The following is a 25,356-nucleotide window of genomic DNA, read 5'->3' as shown; positions in this document are numbered from 1 at the left end:
GTGCAAAACTGATAGAGACATACCCCAAGCGACTTACAGCTGTAATCGCAACAAAAGGTGGCACTACAAAGTATTAACTTAAGGGGGCTGAATAATTTTGAACGCCCAAATTTTCAGTTTTTTATTTGTTAAAAAAGTTTGAAATATCCAATAAATTTCGTTCCACTTCATGATTATGTCCCACTTGTTGTCGATTCTTCACAAAAAATTACAGTTTTATATCTTTATGTTTGAAGCCTGAAATGTGGCAAAAGGTCGAAAAGTTCAAGGGGGCCGAATACTTTCGCAAGGCACTGTATATTCAGTTCTATATACAAATATTGAGCAGCTTGGCATCCATTTTGTTAGGGGTGAATGAAAGTTCAGATTTTTTTTTAAAAAAGATGTCTTTTACAGAGGGTCTTATAGTTTCAACAGAAAATTCTGTTTTCTTTAGTCATAAATAAGTAGTTCTCTGACATTTTTTTTTAGATAAGAGTCAGTCAGCCTGACGCTATACCAGATAATAAGGAATGTTAGTGTTATAATCTTATCTGTGTATAACAATGAACAATAGTTCAGTATATGCTGTTAGGGCTCATTTAAAATAAGTTTTAAAGAAACATTAGAACTATGTGTGAGAAAATATTAGCTACAATATTATCATACATGTATAATATATATACAGTAAAACCTTGGATTGCGAGCATAATTCGTTCCGGAAGCATGCTTGTAATCCAAAGCACTCTTATATCAAAGCGAATTTCCCCATAAGAAATAATGGAAACTCAGATGATTCGTTCCACAACCATTTATTCATAAGTCCTTCAGTTTATAGTCCATATAAAAAGATTATAGCATTGCAATAGGTTATATAACCATAAAATGTCCATCCCCAAATAGCCGCTTCCACAAGGGGATTAGAAGCAATATCCAGCAGGAGCTACAGAGTATCAAAGAGAAGAGAGGCACCTCTAAGTGTAGCAATATGGTTCAATTTAATGAAGGTACAACATTTAGCAACTCACATGGTTGATGAATAAAACAGGCACATCTAAGTATGAAGGCATCCGGGGTAAAGCTGTCCACATAGACTATCTTCTGCACCGCCTGCTGCCAGTCTGTAATCCTGACCAGGGAAGACCACCCAGCAGTAAAGCGATCTGAAAGCGAGGGGCAGCATGGAAGGGATGACGTAGATGGCGGTGCGGAGGATGGTCTATGTGGACAGCTTTAGCCTGGATGCCTGCATCCTTAGATGTGCCTGTTCCAATCATCAACCATGTGAGTTGCTAAATGTTGTACCTTCATAAAATGTAACCATATTGCTACACTTAGAGGCGCCTCTCTTCTCTTTTATACTCAGCTGTGACTTGAGGCTACTTGTATATCAAGACATCGCTTGTATATCAAGTCAAAATTTATTTGAAAATTTTGCTTGTCTTGCAAAGCGCTCTTAAACCAAGTTACTCTCAAACCAAGGTTTTACTGTATATATATATATATATATATATATATATATATATATATATATATATATATATACACATTTTTAGGAATGCTTTGTATACTATATTTTGTTTCATATCATTGCTAAGTACTAATTTTACTTAAGTTGAACTAATTACTTAATTTTAAAGTATGTTTATGTAAGGTCCTGTAAGCTTTTATGGTTACCATAAATACTCTACTCTCTCCACAAAGTCTGAACCATTTGACAGAGTTTTGGGAATTTAGAGCTCATCACCAGCCTAAGGTCAAAGGATTATCTGTGGGAAAATAATGTAATTATATTATATATCCCGAATCTAATAGTAATACGACACTGCCCTCTGGTGATTGCTTAATTTTGGGTCCAGGTATTAATTATTAGGAATTAGACCCTTTAAGTGACGTAGGAATTATATGGTAATGAGATCTCCGCCCACACTTCAGGTGGCATAAAGTTTTTGTCAGCTACAGAGAGAGGGGAGAATTGAAGAGATCGTAAGAGGAGTAAGATGCTTTCAAGGAAGCTCTGGGACACTGATGGGTGACATTTGATCCTGAAAGCCAGGGCAACATAATATCCTATTCAACAGACATTCTAGAGTTCGGTAAAGTATGCATTCTAAATTGCCTCATACATATAATCCTAATTGATCCATTCTCACACCTCAACTGTTAGCATCAAGATTTGAATTTAAATCATTCTAACTGCAGTATGATTGGTTTAATTTTGTCTTATCTTGGTATTTTAAACTCATTTTGGCTTTAGTAAATGGTTCAATTATGATGATATTCTTTGTAGTAGAGTGACTAAATATAATTTTACTTTACCATGAATCTTTGGACTTTTAATAAGTCCCAGTACATGGTATAACAATTTATATCCATGTAACTTTATTTAAAATATTGGAATTATGAATATCTGTTGGATGTGAGAAGTCACGTGTCAAATCTGTCATATTGGTTGCCATCTTTTATGTCTTCCTGGTAGAATATTATTCATCTTCTAGAAGTCACTGGTTACGGTCATCTTATTATTCTAAGATAATATTCTTTGATTTTATTCTCATATTACCTGTGTGATATATTTTATTGCATTTTACTCTAAACTTTGAGTTTATCACCAATTATATTTTTGACATTTTATTTTGCACTGAAGTATTTAATAAATATATATATTTTTGCACAGAATTGTATCCTCCTTATCTTCAGTTTAGCGTCAATTAAAACTATCTTGCATTTTTATTGATTTATGGAAATAAGTTGAGAATCTCCTAACTTGACAGATCTTTGCTTATTTGGATGAATAGACACTGCTTATCAGAGCAGTATAAACATTCTGACAGTATTGCCTCTACTAACTACGGGAAAGATTTATGTCATTTTTATTGTTTTTTTTTCACTAGTAATGGCGGTGATCTGTGACTTTTTGTGGGACTGCGGCATTGCGGCGGACAGATCGGACCCCTAACTGACATTTTTGACACTTTTGGGGGTACCAGTGACATTACTACAGTAATCAGTGCTAAAAATATGCACTGTTACTGTAATAATGCCATTGGCAGGGAAGGGGTTACATAGTTACATAGTAGTTGAGGTTGAATAAAGACAATAGTCCATCCAGTTCAACCTGTGTAGGTGTGTGTGGCCGTAATCATCTCTCATACCCCTTAATGTTCTGAGCCTTGAGATGTACATCCAAAAGTCTTTTGAAAGTAGCCATACTTCCTGCAGAAACCACCTCTTGTGATAGAGAATTCCACAATCTTGTAGCCCTAACAGTAAAGAACCCCCTGTGTTGCCTGAGGTTAAAACGCTTCTCCTCTAATCGCATTGTATGTCCTCGCGTCCTCACGCAATCCTTGCGACTGAATAGTGTTTTTTCTATGCTGAGATCACCATTGAGGTATTTGTAAATTGCTATCATGTCCCCTCTTAGGCGTCTCTTCTCCAGGGAGAATAAATCAAGCGATTGTATAATTAAGGTCCTCCAATCCCCTAATTAGTTTAGTTGCCCTTCTCTGCACTCTCTCCAGCTCCAACACTTCCCTCCTGAGGACTGGCGACCAGAACTGAACAGAATGCTCCAGATGCGGTCGGACCAGAATTTTTGTAAAAAACAGAAAAAAAACACTGCGCATAAAGGAAAAGCAGCTGACACCTGAAACAATAGTACAAGTTCCAAATAAAAATAAATCAAAACAATGTGGTGCAGCGCTAAATCATGAATAAAATTATAAACCAAACATCTAACAAATCAATGAACAAGAATGGGACAAAAACATAAAAAACAAAATGAACAAAAATAATAATAAAAATAAAATAAAAATGAAAATAAAAGTAAAAATAAAAATGAAGATAAAAATAAAACTAGAAATAAAAATAAATAAATATATATATATATATATATATTGCCAGTATCTAAGATGAGGCTTTAGCCTTATATAAACCCCTGACCTCGCACAGCGCCGCTTAGGACCAACCCCCAGAGGACGTGAATTATCACAAAACATGTAGGGGCGTGGTTTATCCTGACGGGGCGAGTCTGTTTTCATATTGGTCCCTGGTGGACGGATGAAGGGGTGATGATATTTCCTCTCCCATACAAATCTGTCTACGGCCAGGAGACCTGTGATCTACGGAGGAACAATCTGCAGGAACGCTGCTGCTGTATTCCCTGTCCATTCTATTTTGATCTTTTACATGTGAGTGCATTTTAACATTGATTTTAAAATAAAAGTTGTCATTTGATAATGCACTATGGGAGCCTTCCCTTTGTTCTATTCCATGATTTTACACAATGAGTCTTTCCCTTAGATGTGATCGTTTGCCCCTGGAGTGAATTGCACATGCTCTTGCCTGGATATTTTTTCTATGCTGTATTGGAGGATTTCAACTTGACAGCCATTCATTCATTCAGAGCGTTTAGCCACCTATAATTTAGTGGCAAGGGTGAGACGGTAAGGAGCCATTTTTAACACACTTGTCGGGTGGATTCATCTCTACTACCCCTGGGCACACCTGATCCCTCTTCTGTTATCTGGAGTTTTCTCTTTCTGGGCATATATTCAAGCTATCACCATTTTCTGTGAACTTTGTATGTTCATATATGGACTTCCTTATGCTTGCTTACCACATTGATTTGTTAGATGTTGGGTTTATAATTTTATTCAGGCCCGGACTGATTATAGGGCAGACCGGGCATTTTAACGGTGGGCCGCGGCTTGCTCATCACAAAGAAGTTCCCTCACTCAGTCACTGCTCACTGCGGCCGGCTCCGCGGCCAATCAGCCTTCTGCTCAGAGGGGGGGTGTGTGAGCAGTGGGCTGGCGACATGACTATGAGTGCAAATGAATGATTCCCAGCGGCCATGTCTGTGCTGATAAATCCAGGATCTCCTCCACAGAGTGTGCTGTGCTGTAACCTGAACCGCCCGGCCGGAGGACGTATACAGTACATTGGAACACGTGAGCAGAGCGCTGCCTGGGAGGAAGAGAAGACTGTGAAGGCTGTTCGTCCGCTCGCTACTCTGCCACATCAATGGGGGGTGCGGGGGGGGGGTTGGGTGCGGGGGGGGGGGCCCACCCCGGGTGTCAGGCCGGCCCGCATGTGTAAGACAGTGTAACTGTAAAGGCAGCTGCAGCAGCAGTTCCTTCACCGGCGGGAAGAAGGTGAGCAGCGTTCTCCTCCTGTGTATGTGTGCTGGGTAGGAGAGGGGATGGGACAGCTGCATATAGAGGAATTCATCTTTCTGTATTCCTCCTGCAGCCGTTGAATGGCTGATTCTCCTCTCCCTCCTGCAGTCATTCTGCGGCTGCAGGAGGAATACGTAAAGATCAAAAAGGTCCCCACAGTTATTTTCATCTCCTCCTATGCTCTCTGGCTCCCCCAGTGCTCTCCAGCCCCCTGTGCTACCTGGCTCCCCCCTAAGTGGTTTTCAGTTCCCCCCAGTGCTCCCCAGTTCCCCCCTCCCCCCATGCTCTCCATCCCCCTGGTTTTACCCTGCCCGCCCCCCCCCCCCAGTGCTATCCACACCCTGCGCCTTCCAAGCCCCCTGCAATGCTTTCCAAACCCCCCCTAATTCTCTCCAGTCCCCCCCCCCCTTGCCCTTCAGCTCCTCCAGTGCTCTCTGCTTTCCCTGTGCTCTCTGGCCCCCCTAGTGTCCTTCTATCATGTCTGCAGTCTCTGATCTTCTCTTGTATCACATCTGCAGTCTCTTGACCATCTCCTGTACTATGTCTGCAGACTCTGACCATCTCCTGTATCATGTCCTCAGTCTCGGACCATCTCCTGTATCATGTCCTCAGTCTCTGACCATCTCCTGTATCATGTCCTCAGTCTCTGACCATCTCCTGTATCAAGTCCTCAGTCTCTGACCATCTCCTGTATCATGTCCTCAGTCTCTGACCATCTCCTGTATCATGTGCTCAGTCTCTGACCATCTCCTGCATCATGTCCTCAGTCTCTGACCATCTCCTGTATCATGTCCGTAGTCTCTGACCATCTCTTGTATCATGTTTGCAGTCTCTGACCATCTCCTGTACTATGTCCACAGTCTCTGACCATCTCCTGTATCATGTCCTCAGTCTCTGACCATCTCCTGTATCATGTCCTCAGTCTCTGACCATCTCCTGTACTATGTCCTCAGTCTCTGACCATCTCCTGTACTATGTCCTCAGTCTCTGACCATCTCTTGTATCATGTTTCCAGTCTCTGACCATCTCCTGTACTATGTCCAGCGGGAACACTCTGCAGCCACACCGCACAGCACACCCAAGGTAAGTGGAGGACTTGAGAGAGGAGTAATTTCTACTTAGGGATTTCTTTTGCAGATAGGCTGGGCTGGCACTGGCAGCAACAATTTTATTCAAATCAGGATTTCTTTTGCAAATAGGCTGGCCTGGCACTGGCAGCCAGGCATACAGTGCCTTGCGAAAGTATCCGGCCCCCTTGAACTTTGCAACCTTTTGCCACATTTCAGGCTTCAAACATAAAGTTATAAAACTGTAATTTTTTGTGAAGAATCAACAACAAGTAGGACACAATCATGAAGTGGAACGAAATTTATTGGATATTTCAAACTTTTTTAACAAATAAAAAACTGAAAAATTGGGCGTGCAAAATTATTCAGCCCCCTTAAGTTAATACTTTTTAGTGCCACCTTTTGCTGCGATTACAGCTGTAAGTCGCATGGGGTATGTCTCTATCAGTTTTGCACATCGAGAGCCTGAATTTTTCGCCCATTCCTCCTTGCAAAACAGCTCAAGCTCAGTGAGGTTGGATGGAGAGCGTTTGTGAACAGCAGTTTTCAGTTCTTTCCACAGATTCTCGATTGGATTCAGGTCTGGACTTTGACTTGGCCATTCTAACACCTGGATATGTTTATTTGTGAACCATTCCATTGTAGATTTTTCTTTATGCTTTGGATCATTGTCTTGTTGGAAGACAAATCTCCGTCCCAGTCTCAGGTCTTTTGCACAGAGAAAACACACATTACCAGTCCCTGCGCAGATCCTGTAGATTGATTCTCAAGCTGGGGAATCTTGTAATATGGCCTGTGGTGAAACACATGAATGAAGCGTGGCAGCTCTCCTAACCCTCCATGGGATATGAGGCAAAGCAGCTGTACAAAAAATAAAGGAACAGAGCGCACACCACCCTAGTGTAACACCATTTATTTGAAGTTAATAGAAGCCATAAAAACAGGTACTCACAAACAGATAGGAAGTCATGCATGGAAATAAATATCCCCCGATGATGTTTACAGGGCTCTCTCCTCCTAGCCTCGGCGGCTCAGCTGTTCGTCCTGTACTAGTCAGTGAGTATCATACGGCTAAGCCAACCGCCTCGGATTACTCAAGGAGACTCGATGTGGTGAGCCTGCGCACGGTCCAGCCGCCGCCGCACACCCTCCAAGAGCCGGATGCTATAGCCGCTCAGAGAAACTGACAATGCGGTTAAGCAGAGGGAGACTCCACGATCGTCTGACTAGTGCAGGACGAACAGCTGAGCCGCCGAGGCTAGGAGGAGAGAGCCCTGTAAACATCATTGGGGGATATTTATTTCCATGCATGACTTCCTATCTGTTTGTGAGTACCTGTTTTTATGGCTTCTATTAACTTCAAATAAATGGTGTTACACTAGGGCGGTGTGCGCTCTGTTCCTTTATTTTTTGTTCAGGTCTTTTGCAAACTCCATCAGGTTTTCTTCCAGAATGGTCCTGTATTTGGCTCCATCCATCTTCCCATCAATTTTAACCATCTTCCCTGTCTTTGCTGAAGAAAAGCAGGCCCAAACCATGATGCTGCCACCACCATGTTTGACAGTGGGGATGGTGTGTTCAGGGTGATGAGCTGTGTTGCTTTTACGCCAAACATAACGTTTTGCATTGTTGCCAAAAAGTTTGATTTTGGTTTCATCTGACCAGAGCACCTTCTTCCACATGTTTGGTGTGTCTCCCAGGTGGCTTGTGGCAAACTTTAAACAACACTTTTTATGGATATCTTTAAGAAATGGCTTTCTTCTTGCCACTCTTCCATAAAGGCCAGATTTGTGCAGTATAAGACTGATTGTTGTCCTATGGACAGAGTCTCCCACCTCAGCTGTAGATCTCTGCAGTTCATCCAGAGTGATCATGGGCCTCTTGGCTGCATCTCTGATCAGTCTTCTCCTTGTATGAGCTGAAAGTTTAGAGGGACGGCCAGGTCTTCGTAGATTTGCAGTGGTCTGATACTCCTTCCATTTCAATATTATCGCTTGCACAGTGCTCCTTGGGATGTTTAAAGCTTGGGAAATCTTTTTGTATCCAAATCCGGCTTTAAACTTCTCCACAACAGTATCTCGGACCTGCCTGGTGTGTTCCTTGTTCTTCATGATGCTCTCTGCGCTTTAAAAGGACCTCTGAGACTATCACAGTGCAGGTGCATTTATACAGAGACTTGATTACACACAGATGGATTCTATTTATCATCATTAGTCATTTAGGTCAACATTGGATCATTCAGAGATCCTCACTGAACTTCTGGAGAGAGTTTGCTGCACTGAAAGTAAAGGGGCTGAATAATTTTGCACGCCCAATTTTTCAGTTTTTTATTTGTTAAAAACGTTTGAAATATCCAATAAATTTCGTTCCACTTCATGATTGTGTCCCACTTGTTGTTGATTCTTCACAAAAAATGACAGTTTTATATCTTTATGTTTGAAGCCTGAAATGTGGCAAAAGGTCGCAAAGCTCAAGGGGTCTGAATATTTTCGCAAGGCACTGTAGTACTAGTCTAGTACTATGCCTGCCAGTGCCAGGTCAGCCTATTTGCAGAAGAAATCCTGATTTGAATAAATGAATAAAATTGTTGCTGCCAGTGCCAGCCTATTTGCAGAAGACATCCTGATTTGAATAAAATTGTTGCTGCCAGTGCCAGCCTACCAGGGGCTGATCTGAGGTGTGAAGGTGCAGGAATTGGGGTGATCTGATGTGTGAAGGTGAAGGAATTGGGGTGATCTGATGTGTGAAGGTGCAGGAATTGGGGCTGATCTGAGGTGTGAAGGTGCAGGAATTGGGACTGATCTGAGGTGTGATAGTGCAGGAATTGGGGTGATCTGATTTGTGAAGGTGCAAAGCTCACTTGATTTCTTACTATTATTCAAGCGGTTTACAGCAGTTACTTTATATGAAGCTGATAGTTGTTTTTTATGTATCTGGCACGCCCAATTTCTTTGAAAACATTTTTCGGCACACTGTGCCCAAAAAGGTTGTCTAATGTCTACCCCTTGATTAGAGTAACCCTCATCTTGTGCTGCTTCATACTATTTTTAGGACTCAATCATCAAAACAGGATTTAAAAAAAACAGCATCATACGGCAGCTCTGATCTAAATTGGACCCAATCTGTCAGATTAAACTAAAAAAGGTACCTTAATCGAATCCACACATCCTGGAACATTATATCCTGTCATCAACCATCCCGACGAACGCCACGCCCCAGTCACGCCCCCCCCCCCCCCTCCCGGGCTGCTCGGTCCAAAATGCCCAGGCCTATTTTTTGTCCCAGGCCGGGCCTGATTTTATTCATGATTTAGCACTGCGCCACATTTTTTTGATTATGCTAATATTAATGCCATGTCCTTGCCCACTCTGTTATTTTGTTCAGGTCATTCTGTAAGATATATGCCTCATGTTGTGCAGTTATTGCCCTGCCCAATTTTGTGTCATCTGCAAAAACTGACATCATGCTAATGATCCCATCCTCAATGCTGTTTATGAATAAATTGAACAAGGTTGGTCCCAGGACTGAGCCTTGGGGGACCCCACTTACCACCCCAGACCAGTCTGAGTATGCGCTATTTATTACCACCCTTTGGACACGCCCTTTTAGCCAGTTCCGTATCCAAGAGTAAACCTTGTGGTCAATGCCTGCAGACCTTATTTTATAAATTAAGCGCTTGTGGGGAACTGTATCCTTAGCGAAATCCAGGTACACCACATCCACTGGTCTCCCCCAATCTAGCTCACAGCTCACCTCCTCGTAGAATGTTAACAGAACGCCCATTTGAAAACCCGTGCTGATTACTGCTGATGATGTTGTTGTCTTTAGCAAACTCTATGATATAGTCCCTTATCATCCCCTCCAGAAGTTTACATACTATCGATGTCAGACTGACCGACCTATAATTTCCCGGGACATGCCTCTGCCCTCTTTGAATATCGGTATCACGTTAGCTTTTCTCCAATCCCCTGGTATATTTCCTGTCATAATACGGTCAGCAAAGATCAGGAACAGTAGTCTAGATATAGTTTTATTAAGTTATTTGAGTACTCTCGGATGTACGCCATCCGGGCCTGGTGATTTATTTGTGTTAATTTTATCCAACCTTTCCCTCTGTTAGCCATTGCAGCAAGTCCAGTGAAGTAGTGCTAACCATAAAGTCATGGTCAGTGTACCCCTCCTTTTCCTGTGTAAAGACTGAGGAGAAAAAAGCATTAAGCATGGTTGCTTTTTCAGTGTCCTCTGTAACCATCCTCCCCTCATTGTTAATTATGTCTGCAACATGTTCTGCCCTATTTTTTTTTTTTTTGCTGTTGATATATTTAAAGAATTTCTTAGGGTTCTTTTTACTATCCTCACTATTTGTCTCTGGAAGTTGATTTTAGCCAATTTGATTTCGTATTTACTTTTCTTATTTGCTTCCTTGCATTGCTGGAAAGCCAATACTGTTCCCTCTGATTTATATTTTTTGAAGGCATTTTTTTTTCAGAAGAAGTCACGCGAGCGGCCGTGATGTAACGCATAGGGCAGAGCACCGGAAGTGACGTATAGAATGCGGAAGTAAGTCCCGCAGCTGACTGTAAGCAGCTAAAAGGCTAAGATACTTCAGTTTTTATGTGAGTTGTTATATTTTAGTAATATACCCAAAATCTTTGAGTTTGGAAATACTACACTATATGGGCCCCTTATTTTGAGATTCAAGGAAGTTCCGGAGGGCATTCAACCCGACCCTGTCAAGACGAGGCAGACCATCATCCCCCTATCTAACATACAAGGCTAAGAAGGAGAGGAGAGCAGTGCAATACCTATTTAGATCAAGTGGCGCATGATCTGAAATTTGGAGGTAAGCATTTAGCACACCCATAGGGGAAGAGCACTAAGAAGCACCCCATAGATTTAAACGGTGTAAAGGTGGAGGTTATAAGATTGAGACACCTGGAAAAGGAAGAACACCGCCTATGAATCTCCTGTTTACTTTGGGACATTTGAGCACCTTATCGAGATTGGAAGCACTTTATTTTTACACTGTGCAATACACAAGACTCTTTACGTGATAATGTTTTGTGCACTGAACACTTTACTGTCACTTTTTTTATGAATATGTGTTTTTAGTCACTTGATATTAATACAGATATCACTATAAGCACCTTCTACGTTACTAATTGTATATGCACCTGTGCACTTTATATTTATAGATCTATCTTTGGTAAACTGAGGAGTTTTAGATTTATTGTTATATTGTAGATCTATACTAATCATTTTTAGATGACACCACATAAGATTCAGCACCATCACAGTATATATTTGTTTATTTATCATGGATTTTATATATTTAAATTACTATTATTCACCTATTTATTTTATACACATTTTCCCTGAAGCGCGGTTCTTCCCCCCACCCATCTTTGTCTTACAACTGTATGGTTTACAGTAACTGGTACACGCAGCATTAAGGGTGCCCCCACCCACAACCCTCAAGACAGTGCGAGACTCACACCCATATACACAGAAAAAGAACATACTGTATAAAAAATTTGACAAGCGGGGGGCGTGGCCTGGCGCAGCATGAAGTGAGACGCTGGTGAGGTGAGCTCCGCCGGATCGATATCCTTACCTGAATATCCTGGGGTCCCACGGCCGCTGAACACCCCGATTACACTCACCTACCTTCCGGGCACCCGCGGCGACATGTCCCCGCCGAAAAAACCAGCGGAAACGGTGGCAAAACTTGATAGATTCCGCTGCCAGGAGAAGGACACTACATCCCAAGATGGCGCTGCCCAGGAACACTAGGCAGGAGCGGCGGCAGGACAGGACACTGCCAAGGTGCTTGAGGCGATATCGGTCTGCCAGACGACCCTCACCGCTAAGATCGAGGAGGTCAAGGTGGACATATCCCTAATCAGGCAAGACATGCAGAAAATTAGGGAGCGTGTCACGGAAACTGAACACAGGATCAGCGGGCTTGAGGACTCCCTCCCCCCCCTGCAGAACACCACAGACAGGCTGCAGCAGCAAGTACATCAAATCCTACTGAAGCAAGACGATATGGAAAACAGGCTGCGGCGCTGCAACTTACGATTTATCGGCTTGCCTGAGGGATCAGAGGGCGCTGATCCTACCTCCTACCTTGAAAACCTGTTGATCCAAACCTACGGTAGGGAATCCCTCTCACCCACTTTTGTGGTGGAGCGTGCCCACCGTTTGTCGGGCCGCCCGCCGCCACAGGGAGCACCGCCTCGCACATTCATAGCAAAATTCCTAAACTACAAGGACAGGGACGCTATCCTGCGACTGGCACGGGTGAAGGGGAACATACCGGTGGGAAATGGCAGGGTCGCGGTCTTCCCGGATTTTTCTGCGGAGGTTCAGAGGCGGCGCAAAAGTTTCCAGGAGGCCAAACGCAGACTGTGTATTAAGAACTTGAAATACGCCATGATGTTCTCGGCTCGTCTCAGGGTGGAAGGAGAAGACAGGGTGCACTTTTTTGAGGACCCAGAGTCTGTCATCACCTGGCTGGAGCACCTTGAAGCCCGCGGATGAGGGGGTCGCTGACTCCTCTACCCGACTATCCCCTGTGTTGCTACCTGGCTGCTATGAACTGCCCTGTCTACTGCCTGGAATCTTCCTGTGTGGAGTATCCCGAATCGCATCCTTGGAACTGTCTACTCTTTTCATGTCATCTTTCTCCTGTGGACTAGGTCTGCTATCTGGCCTCCCTCGGTGAGCCACCGGTCTGCTGTCAAGATCCATTATCGCCGCCCGGCGATTACCCAGTTTTTGCCAGCGGACCCATGATCAGACGCATGTTCCGGCGGAGCGATGCTTCACCAAGTTTGCCCTTTTTTCTTTTTGTTTTTTTTTTTCCTCCCCTTCGTCTCCTTTTTTTCCTTCCCATGTTCCATTTGCCTTTTCTCCTCATTTTTATTTCTTCCGTCTGAGCCTCCTGCGGAGCGGACATCTCTCACGGACTGTGCTGCCCAGCTAATTTTTTTTCGCCCCTTGCACCTGTAGTATCAGGTGTATGTTCCCTGTTTCATTTTTTTCTACCCTTCAATAAGCCCCTGTTTGTAACTGGTCGTGCCGCCCCTCTGTGCACAGCGCCTCCTGGGGGGCTGTGTTTGACGGGCGGATGGACCCTGCAATCCTCCTTTTTTTGGTCCTTATGCTGTGTTAAGATTGTCTCAGGGACTCTATTTTTGTTGGGTTTTTTGGGGATCCAAGCCTGCACGAGTTGGGGATGGTTCAGGGCAGGGTGGGGGGCTGAAGTTTTACAGTTAGTACAACAATTTTTTATATACAAGTACGGATATGTTATTGATGTTTTCACTAAGGTACCACTCGTGTATTTTATTATAACCATGATGTGCTCTCTGTGGTTCCCTGTCTACAGCAGTCCTTTACTGGGTGGCGAGGCTGTGACTGGGATCCCGGGAGCTCAATTATTTGTTTGTCTGGTTCAATGGGTACGGCCACCTTGAAAATTTTAACGTGGAACGTACGGGGTATGAGGGATAAGATTAAGAGGACGGCCATATTTAACACTCTCAAGCAGCTGCGGGTGGACATATTGGTATTAGTCGAGACGCATCTTGATGGCGGTATGCAGCTGTCACTCAAACGCCCATGGGTGGGGTGGGTCTACCACTCGGCTTACACCTCCCATTCCAGAGGAGTGGCTGTATTGGTGGCGAAGCCCATTCCTTTTCAGCTTCTGGAATCTCATGTCGACCCTCAAGGTAGATATGTTTTTCTACGGGTCTCTATATTTGGTGAACCTATGCTCATACTGGCTTATTATATACCACCTCCGTTCTGTGGCTCTGTCTTGCTGGAGGGCTTTACCTTTATGGCTCAGCACCCGGCCTTGCCGGCTGTGTGGGTCGGTGACTTCAACAATGTCCTAGATCCCACTCTGGACAGACTAGGTACCGCACTCCAGCTGCGGGCCCCGGTCGGCGGCACTAGAATTGCCAGGATGATGGATAGTTTTGGTCTTCAGGACACGTGGCGTGCACTGTACCCCTCCCAGCGATCGTTCTCCTGTTTCTCGGCCTCCCATCATACTATGTCTAGAATTGACCTGATACTGGTGTCCCGGCCCCTGCTCCCTAGATTACTTAAGGCTGGGTTTTCCCCTAGATCTCTGTCAGATCACTGTCCTTATTGGGTGGTGTTGTCTTTGCCCCACAATCGGCCGCCGCTGACATGGAGGCTCAACCCGGCGTGGTTGACCCTGCTGGCTGAGGACGGCGGGCTTGCAGACTCCTGGTGTCAGTTCTTCGCTGACAACGACCGCACTGCCTCCTCGGGGGCGGTGTGGGAAGCCTTCAAGTTGCACGCCAGAACCACCCTGCAGTCTCGAGTCAAGGCTATTAAGGCAGACTCGGCGGCGGCCTACTCCCGGGCAACAGCCAACCTCGCCTCGGCCGAGAGCGCTTATTTGGCGGACCCGTCTCGGGCCAATGAATCACAACACAAGCTGACATCCAAGCTGGTGTCCCAGTTAGAGTATGAACGAGCGAAGACGAAATTGTTCTTCCAGAGGCAACGTCTGTTCGCTCATGGCGAACGTGCGGGAAAGCTTCTTGCTTACCTAGTTCATTGTGAGGACCGCCCCCCGGTTGTAATCTCCCTGTCGACTGATAGTGGCGCTCCCCTGACCGACCCCCCACAGGTTGCGGACAGGTTCCGTACTTTTTTCAGTGACCTTTATACCTCTCGTGCCCCAGCTGACCACTCGGACATGCACTCTTTTCTACAGACGGTCGATTTTCCGCAGTTGTCACCCGAACAAGTGGCGTTGTTGGAGGCGCCACACACTGAGCATGAGATTGCAGAGGCTGTGTCCAGGTTCCCTAGATCGAAGCCCCCAGGGCTAGATGGACTCCCAGTGGAATTTTATGCCCAATACTCGGAGCTCCTTTTACCCAAGCTCCTGGCACTTTTTAACCAACTCTTTGAAGACCGAGAGCTCCCCCCGACAATGAGAGAGGCACTGATAGTTCCTATCCCTAAGCCAGGTAAAGATCCCCACCTCCCGGAATCTTATCGCCCCATCTCCCTCCTCCAGGTAGATGTGAAAATCCTTGCTAAAATTCTGTCTATCCGCCTCAATCAAGTTATACTGACCCTCATCCACCCTGATCAGGCAGGTTTTATGCCGGGTAGGAACACTTCTTTTAATCTGCGTCGCCTTTTTATGAACCTTCAAGCAGATCATGACAATTCAGGGAGGAGGGTTGTGGTGACACTGGACACGGCCAAAGCTTTCGATTCGGTTGAGTGGCCCTTCTTGTGGGCATGCCTCGGGGGATACGGCTTTGGACCTAAATTCACGAGGTGGGTTCAGCTATTATACAGTGCGCCGGTCGCGAAGGTCCTGGCTAACGGATGGACCTCGTCTGAGTTTTCCCTCTACAGGGGCACCCGCCAGGGGTGTCCCTTATCCCCCCTGCTCTATGCCCTGGCGGCGGAACCTCTAGCAATTGCCATTAGGGACCACCCTGATATCCGTGGCTTCCGTAGAGGCTCCCTCACGGAAAAGATCAGTATGTACGCAGATGATACCCTGCTTTATCTGGAGGACCCGGATAACTCCCTGCAGTCAGCCCTTTCCCTTATTGAGCGCTTCGGGAGATTCTCCGGCCTCCAGATCAATTGGGATAAAACACAAGTACTCCCTATAGACGTTGCCCCTTCAGCAGTGACTCCTGCGAACCCGGTCCTTAAATGTGTCCCCTGGTTTAAATATCTGGGGGTACAGGTGACAAAGAACCCGCGGGACTATGTCACGGACAACATCCAGCCTCTGTTCCCTCTGATAAAATCCAAAATTCAGGTATGGTCCAAACTGCCCCTGGGGGTCATGGGTCGAGTAAATTTGATCAAAATGGTTCTCCTCCCCAAAGTATTATATGCTGTGTGGCACTCCCCAGTATATCTAGCCCTGAAACATTTCAAACAACTGGAGTCGCTCCTCAAGGCCTTTGTCTGGGGATCGAGCAGACATAAGATCTCCTGGAGGAAGCTTAAAAACCAAACAGATCTGGGGGGTCTGGCGCTTCCGGATTTCAACCTTTACTATCTGGCATCGCAGCTCTCCCAGATGTTTCATATTGACAAGACTGATAGAGAGAGGTTCCTGATCTTGTTGTGCCCGGCATGGACTCATCACTCCCAGGACCCACTGACTGCCATACTACGAGGTACACGGGGAGCAGTGGAGCAAATGGACCCTGCGTCCTTGCTCTTCCATTACAGCCGGGTTTGGGAGGTGGTGATGCACAGGCTCCAGGGCCCTTCCCTTCATGACTCCACCCCACTGTGGCACAATAGGTCTCTTCAGGAGTTCTGCTCACTGCCTGACTCCTCTTTGTGGAGCGGGCGGGGTGTGTTCCTGTTGAGACATATAATGGCGGGGGGTACCCTGAGGTCTTTCTCCGACCTGCGAGAACAGTTCTCCCTCCCTGCCCACATGTACTATAGGTATTTACAACTGACCCATGCGTTCCGCGCTCAGTTCTCCGGGGCTCCGCCGAGCCTGGACTCTGTGTTGCTACTAGACCTGATCAAATGCCAGGAACCTTCTCACTTAATTTCCCTGTTTTACACCGAGCTGCACAAGCCCTCATCTACTGTGATAGCATATGGCCTGAAGGACCTCTGGACTAGGGAGATAGGGCCTATAGAGGATGAGGAATGGGGAGAGGCGCTGGAGACCTGTCGGCAGGTGTCACCGAAATTGTCGGATAGACTTACCCAAACGTTTATCATCCATCAGGCCTACCTCACACCTATCAAACTGTCCAGGTTCCACTCTGACCCGAACCCTGACTGTCCACTTTGCAAGGCGGATGCAGGCACCTTTTTCCACCTACTTTGGAGCTGTCCTCGTATTGGAGGGTACTGACAACAGGTGGTGGCCTTTCTTCGCGACAAGATGGGTTCTCCTATACAACTGGACCCCAAGCAGTGTCTCCTTGGTGTTTATCCGGACGGGGAGATGAACAAATTCATGACTATCTTTCTGCAGGAGACGCTGTTTGTGGCCAGGAAATTAATAGCCAGGACATGGATGCGTAGTGACCCTCCAACTTTTAGTGCATGGCTACAGGAGGTTAACACCATTGTCCCCTTCCATAAACTACTTTACAAGCATAGGCGGAATCCTGCCAAGTTCGATAAGATCTGGGACAGATGGGTGAGTTGCCCGGACACGAATGTATAGGACTGTCCAGGATATGGCTGTTGCCGCACTGGGCCCTGAGTTCACATGTCCTCCTATCATTGCACCAATATTTGCCACCAGACATGAATAGACTGTACCTAACATACCAGATGCATATGTTCCCCACATGTCACGATGATTGTTTGAAGTGAAATGCCTGTATTGTTGTACACGATTTATGATGTTGGCTGTTAACCGTACTGCTTTTTTTTTTCATTGCTATCCTGTTTGTACTGCACTTGTTTTTCAATAAACTCGCTGTTTGGAAAAAAAAAAATTTGACAAGCTTTGTGGCAGAAACATTATTTAAATGAGACAAATTATAGAGTAAGGCCCCCATCACACCTGCGGACCGATTGAGTCCGCCTGTTTTTCAGGCGGACCTGATCGGACCATCCATTGCTTTCCACGGGCAGATTGCAGACCCGCTGGGCATCGAATCTGATAAACTCCGCTAAAAATAGACATATGTCGATACAATTACCATCTGTCCACCGAATCGGATCAGATAACAATCAGATGGAAACGGACACGCAGTCAGTTACCATCCGACCACCCCATAGAGGAAAACGGGCTGTGTCTGTGTATGCTCTGCGGTCTGCATAGCGGAGCGAACTTGTCATCTGCCTGTTAGCAGGGATCAGCAGGGAGATCCCACACCGAGCAGGCGCATTCTGCTTGGACGGCTCCGTTCCATCTGAAATGGGCATAAAATTGTATACCTATTATTTAAAGCCAATCTACTTTTTGTTAAAAAAAAAAACACTGGTTAAAATGGAATACTATAGTATTTTTGTATATTGAGTACATAAAAAGTAAAATAGTTTTTGCAAGAAAGAGAAAGCTTAGTTTGCCTCCCAAAAATAATGTATGTATTATTTTGTTATTTTAACCTCATGGCGCCGGCCGCACGCAAATATGCGGCCTTCTAATCTGGTGAGTATAAGTGTGCGCCTGACTCAGTTACTGGCGGCTAACGGAAAGCTCCCAATCGCTGCTTGTGACCTCCGTGACAGCAAATCATGGCAGTCACATGATCATAAACCCCGCCCTGCCTTCCGGCATTCTAAACCCCTTAAAGAGGCGGGAGGTGCCATCTCCAAGTTGTCAACTTTACCCTATTTTTTTTTTTTTTACCTCTTACCTGAGACCCTGAATTCTCTTCAGAACACATACTCACCTGTACAGCAAATCCAGTGTTGTCCCGCTGTGATCTGATGTTCCGGCAGCAAAAATCAGATCCCACACTGCCATCTTATTGCTCTTCAGCTGGCTGCCTCTTCGCAGTGTAGGCAACAAGCTATTGATGATGCGCCAGGCCCACCGTCCAGCCCATCCCCCGGCCTCTGTGTGACTCATCCTGCAACCCCCTACAAAAATGTAATGTAAGTATCATAGTGGTCTGAGTATCGCCATGAAAACCACGTGATTTGTGACATCACATCGTGTTAACAGTGGAACTTCCTGTTAAGCAGTGGAACGCAATCCGGCCACTGCCACGCTACCCGAGATCAAGAGATTAAGGGGCTCCCTAGCTCTACACGGAACAGTGTAACACACTTACCTTTGGCATTCCTTCCAGTGCCAGGATGGCACTATATATGTAAGCACCCCCATTTATTTATAATTTTAATTAATAAAGGCAATATTACACAATATCTGCACCTTTGTCTCCTATGTCAATCCTTACATGAGTACCCTGGAGGTTTTGGAGGATTGATCCTGTCAGGTGGAGAGGAGTGGAGAGTGTCTATCTAGGAATACTGAGTTGGATAGGGTTGAGCCATCAGCCCCCTTTCTGCCCCCTGGAGGACCTGAAGTACTCATACTGCTAGGAAAAGAGCAGAGAGAGTGATCCATCCAGGATCCTTTATTTCAAAGCGCCTGTTAGGTCTGTGTGACCTGCTCCCTTCTGGTGAGCGAATACCTTTATTATTTACCACAAGGTGAACAACCGCACACAAGGCTCGATCCACATTGATAAGTCTTGGCACAAGATTTATGCACCTTATGACAGCACTCTTGGCACCTTAAATACTATCTGTATGGACGTTGCAATCACCATATATATATGTAACACCTTTATATATTTATTTGCAGCACTACTATATGTAGCACCTTTATATTTATTTGCAGCACTATTATATGTATGATTTATTTTACGTGATTATATTTGAAAAGGATTATTTTTGTACAACATTATCTTTTGAGGATTTATACACTCTTTTTTACTGTGTCTATTTTAGAGGTTAATATACCTTCACACATTTTGTGCTTCACTCTATCAAACTTTAGAATCCCCTGAGTGATAACACACCTATACATAGTGTGTGTTAATTGGGATTTGGCTCATTGGAGAGGATCTCAAGGAAACCAGGAGCTAGCAGCATGAGGGGTACTGCACATTAATAGTAAGTCATGTTCTTAGTGCTGATTCTTAGGTTTTTTTATTTAGACTACACTTAGGCCTTGAACTTTGTGTAAGATTCAATGAAATAAGGTTACCTGTGTCTTTATACTGTACAATAGTGCTTTGGAGGGGTGTGCCAAGACTGGGATGTTCCACTCTGCAGATAAATTCAATTCCCTTCTCTGATAGATCAGACCTCTTGTAGGATAAAACCGATGTAGAAGAAAAGGTTCCGTTCTCCATCTTGTGTGATAAGATTTCTGGAATTTTGTACTTTTCAGAACTGGAAATCTCCACCAATTCCTGACTGCCCATCTTCCTCTCCAACCATTTCACAACCAAGCCGTCCGGGAAGTAGTCGGACACCCGGCACTGTAAGAGAACCTCGTCATCTTGGAAAACGCTCTCTATGGGGGTGGCCTGAAGCTTTGGGTGCCAGGGAAGATCTATTAATGGGGAAAAAAGTGGAGACACATCAGAATTCATGTACAGAAAATCGTCTGCGAAGCCCTACCAACCTATCAGATTTTTCCTTTCATATTTCATGGCAGGGTATATTGTGATACAATTTGAGTTTATTCAAGTTTTCTTGTGCACATCTAAGAAATTTTGTTTTTAAATTTTACTATCACCATGTCCATAGATACTAAGGGACTTGTTTTGTATAAATGTTGTCTGGCTTTTTAATGGATATTTTTTAATATTGCCCATTCACACATGTGAGAGCATGTGTTATATATATTTTTCAACAAAAGATACTCAGCGGAATTTCACCAGTGTTTTCCTTGTATTTACATTTTTGGACTTGTAGTATTTGAAGGTATTTTATAACAAGTTTTTGTCTATTGTGTAATTGATGAAACCACATATTTGGGTTGATTCTTTCTATCTTGCATTCGGTGGACCTTGGGTCCGGTGACGGGAGTCACTTTAGTTGGGGGGCCCATGGAACACAACTCACCTTAGAGAAGTTGAGAAATCTCTCTCTCAGCTCCTAGGCCCCTCTTATGTTTAAGTCCCCATGTGTCTTTTAGGGGCACAGGGTGACTGAGAAAATGATGGACAGCTACTTAATGGACACTGAGAATATGGTTGGATTACTTCAAATGGGGCAGTAATATATTTATCTGCAATATCCCTCAAGAAATCTATGATACATTAATTCCCCTGTATCAGAATGATAGAACATTGTATAAGCTTTGCCTCATAGACTATTGTAGACTGTTACCATAAAGTCTGTCACTCCTGAATAACCAAAGCATTGCTTAGATGTGGATTCCATGTACTTTAACTTCTTGCCGCCCGCGCTATAGCTGAAAGACGGCTACAGCGCGGGCTCTAATTTCCAGGAGGCCGTTTTTAAACAGCCTCCCAGTGACAGGCTCCTCGCGCGCTCCCGCGAGCGCGCATCGGGGAAAATCTGTGTCGGCCATGTCCCTTGGACACAGCCAATCACAGATCGTGGTAAATGGCCAATCACAGCGGCCATTTACCACGTGATCGGACCATGTGTAAACATATGAGATCATCTCTCATCGCCAGGTCTCCTTCCTCACACAGAGACTGCAGAGTGAGGAAGAGGTGAGCTGCTCAGCGACACAGATAAATGTAATCAGGGCACTGATCACCAGTGCCCTGATTACACAAGAGGAAATAAATGCCATAACTGCCCACCATCAGTGCCCACAGTGCCCGCCATCAGTGCCCATAATCAGTGCCCATAGTGCTGCCAGTCAGTGCCCATCAGTGCCTGCTCATCTAGGCACTGATGGGCATTGACTAGCAGCACTATGGGCACTGAGTGTGGGCACTGATGGTGCTGCCCATCAGTGCTCATCAGTGCCGCCCATCAGTGCTCATCAGTGCCACCCGTCAGTGTCCATCAGTGTCACCCATCAGTGTCCAGCAGTGCCGCCTCTCAGTGTCCATCAGTGCCGCCCGTCAGTGCCGCCTCTCAGTGCCCAGCAGTGCCACCTCTCAGTGCCCAGCAGTGCCACCTATCAGTGCTCATCAGTGCCGCCTATCAGTGCTCATCAGTGCGGCATATTAGTACCTCCTCATCAGTGCCCATAAGTGCCACCTCATCAGTGCCCATCAGTGCAGCCTATCAGTGCCCATCAGTGCCGCCTCATCAGCGCACATCAGTGAAGGAGAAAAATGTATTTATTTTCAAAATTTACTCGCAGAAAATAAGAAAAACTTTTTTTTTTTCAAAATTTTCTGTCTTTTTTCTTTTTTTTTTTGTAAGAAATAAAAAACCCAGAGATGATTAAATACCACCAAAAGAAAGCTCTATTTGTGTGAAAAAAAATGATAAAAATTTCATATGGGTACAGTGTAGCATGACCGCACAATTGTCATTCAAAGCGTGAGAGCACTGAAAGCTGAAAATTGGCCTGGGCAGGAAGGGGGTGAAAGTGCCCGGTAGGCAAGTGGTTAATGTAGGAGATGGAGAGTCTGCTATTAGGGTCTCCTTCTATTGTCTGTTTAATTAGGTGTTCTCTGTTTATACTTAGGATAATGTGTATTGTACTTTGTTTTAGCCTTGTTACCGGCAGTCTGGTCATCCAGGCTGGTTTCAGTGCCGAGTTAATTAGCATGTTAATTATAACCTTGTGTAGGTCTGGACTCCCATTCACCTATTGTTTATAACCAGATGGCTAGTTAATTAGCTCAGGTTGAATAGTTTTCTGTATACAACTTCATCTGCACATGATAATGTATTCAGGCTCACCTGACCTAGTGGGGTATATATTCTGTATGAGTTTGTTCAATAAACAGTTTTCCTGTTGGATCCTTTATCAATCGCATACCCAAACTGAAGTTTGGGTATGGGATTGCTGTGTTGCTTTATTCTTCTTCTATGCTCGCTAGGATTTTGGGAACGATTGACTCAGCACTCCAGGTGAAAAGGGCTATAGTCACAAAGTCCCTAGCCAGTTCGGGAGTGAACAGGTATTCGGGATACGAGCGTTCTTTACAGTGTATATACATATTTGAATATACACATTTATTGAGTTATTTGTTGTGTGTGTGTGTGTGTGTGTGTGTGTGTTTATATATACACACACACACACAATATTACCAAAATGATTGGGACACCTGCCTTACATACACATGAACTTAGTCCGTATGCTTAAATATTGAGTTGGCCCACCCTTTGCAGGAATAACAGCTTCAACTCTTATGGAAAGATTGTCTACAAGGTTTGGAAGTGTGCTTTGGAAGTGTTAGAAGGGTGTCTATCTGAATGTTTGACCATTCTTCCAGAAGTGCATCAGTGAGGTCAGGCACTGATGTTGGACGAGAAGGCCTGACTCGCATTCTCCGCACTAATTCATCCCAAACATGTTCTATCGGGTTGAGATCAGGACTCTGTGCAGGCCAGTCAGGTTTCTCCACCCCAGACTCGCCTATTCATGTCCTTTTGAACTTGCCTTGTTGGAACAGAAAGAGCCATCCCCAAACTGTTCCTACAAAGTTGGTAATGTGAAATTGTCCTAAATGTCTTGATATGCTGCTGACGCCTTATGAATTCCCACTGGAACAAAGGGACCAAGCCCAACCCCTGAAAAACAACCCCACACCATAACCCCCCCTCCACCAAATGATTTGGACCAGTGTATAAAGAAAGGTCAAAGCAAGACATGGATGAGCGAGTTTGGGGCGGAGAAACTTAACTGGCCTTACCTCAACCCGACAGAACACCTTTCGGACGGATTAGAATGAAGACTGCATGCCAGGCCTTCTCGTCCAACATCAGTGCCTGACCTCCCAAATGCTCTTCTGGAAGAATGGTCAAACATTCCCATAGACACACTTCAAAACCTTGTGGACAACCTTCCAGAACAGTTGAAGCTGTTATAACTGCAAAGGGTGGGCCAGCTCAATATTGAACCCTATGGACTAAGACTGGGATGCCACTAACCTTCATGTGTGTGTAAAGGCAGACGTTCCAATACTCTTCGTAATATAGTGTACAGTATATACACTGCTCAAAAAAATTAAAAGAACACTCTGAAAACACATCAGATCTTGATGGAGAAAAATATCATGCTAGGTATATATTCTGATATGGACTGGGTAATGTGTTAGGAATGAAAGGATGCCACATCGTTTAATGGAAATGAAAATTATCACCCTACAGAGGGCTGAATTCAAAGACACCCCAAAAATCAAAGTGAAAAAAAATATGCAGGAGGCTAGTCCATTTTGCTGAAATTGTATTGTAGCAACTCAAAATGGTATTCAGTAGTTTGTACGGCCCCCATGTGCTTGTATGCATGCCTGACAACGTCGGGGCATGCTCCTTTTGAGATGACAGATGGTGTCCTGGGGGATTTCCTCCCAGATCTAGACCAGGGCATCACTGAGCTCCTGAACAGACCTTGCAGAGTTGCAACCTGGTGGCGTCAGATGGACCGAAACATAATGTCTCAGAGGTGTTCTATTGGATTTAGGTCAGGTGAGTGTGGGGGCCATCCAATGATATCAATTCCATCATCCTCCAGGAACTGGCTGCATACTCTCGCCACATGAGGTGGGGCATTGTTGTGCACAAGGAGGAACCCAGGATCCACTGCACCAGCGTAGGGTCTGACAATGGGTCCAAAGATTTCATCCCAATACCTAATGGCAGTCAGGGGGTGCCATTGTCTAGCCTGTAGAGTTCTGTGCGTCCCTCCATGGATATGCCTCCCAAGACCATCACTGACCCACCACCAAACCGGTCATGCTGAACAATGTTACAGGCAGCATAACATTCCCCACGGCTTCTCCAGACCCTTTCACGTCTGTCACATGTGCTCAGAGTGAACCTGCGCTCATCTGTGAAAAGCACAGGATGCCAGTGGTGGACCTGACAATTCTGGTGTTCAATGGCAAATGTCAATCGAGCTCCATGGTGCCGGGCAGTGAGCAACAGGGCCCACTAGAGGATGTTGGGCCCTCAGGCCACCCTCATGAAGTCTGTTTCTGATTGTTTGTTTAGAGACATTCACACGCACCAGTGGCCTGCTGGAGGTCATTTTGTAGGGCTCTGGCAGTGCTCATTCTGTTCCTCTTTGCACAAAGGAGCAGATACCGGTCCTGCTGATTGGACTTTCTACGGCCCTGTCCAGCTCTCCTAGAGTAACTGCCTGTCTTCTGGAATCTCCTCCTTGCTCTTGAGACTGTGGTGGGAGACACAGCAAACCTCTATAGGGTCCAGGTATCGCTTCATGCTACCAGTAGTGACACTGACCCTAGCCAAATGCAAAACTAGTGAAAAACAGTCAGAAAAGATGAGTAGGGAAAACATTTTAGTGGCCTCCACCTGTAAAACCATTTTGTTTTGGAAGTCGTCTCATTGTTGCCCATCTAGTGCCCCTGTTAACTTAATTAACACCAAAGCAGCTGAAACTGAATAACAACCCCCTCTGCTACTTAACTTACCAGATCAAAATCCCAGGAGTTTAATTGACTTGATGCTATACTCTGATTAGGAAG

General features: G+C 45.0%; 1 protein-coding gene across 1 annotated transcript in view; it reads right to left on the bottom strand.

Annotated features, from left to right (window-relative positions):
- Nucleotides 1-25,356, bottom strand: part of LOC309558538 (uncharacterized protein) — a gene marked incomplete at its 5' end in the record, with an annotated part of 169,828 nt that overhangs the window by 139,816 nt on the left and 4,656 nt on the right. The window contains one exon of the mRNA XM_082261617.1: nucleotides 19,965-20,315. Within this exon, the coding sequence (XP_082117743.1) occupies nucleotides 19,965-20,315 (351 nt within the window). The remainder of the gene's footprint in view (nucleotides 1-19,964; nucleotides 20,316-25,356) is intronic.

This window comes from Pelophylax lessonae, assembly GCF_965119305.1.
Source record: "Pelophylax lessonae genome assembly, chromosome: 6".
Taxonomy (NCBI): Eukaryota; Metazoa; Chordata; class Amphibia; order Anura; family Ranidae; genus Pelophylax; species Pelophylax lessonae.
Note: the sequence above shows the minus strand (reverse complement) of the source record. Positions and strands in the feature narration are given on the sequence as shown.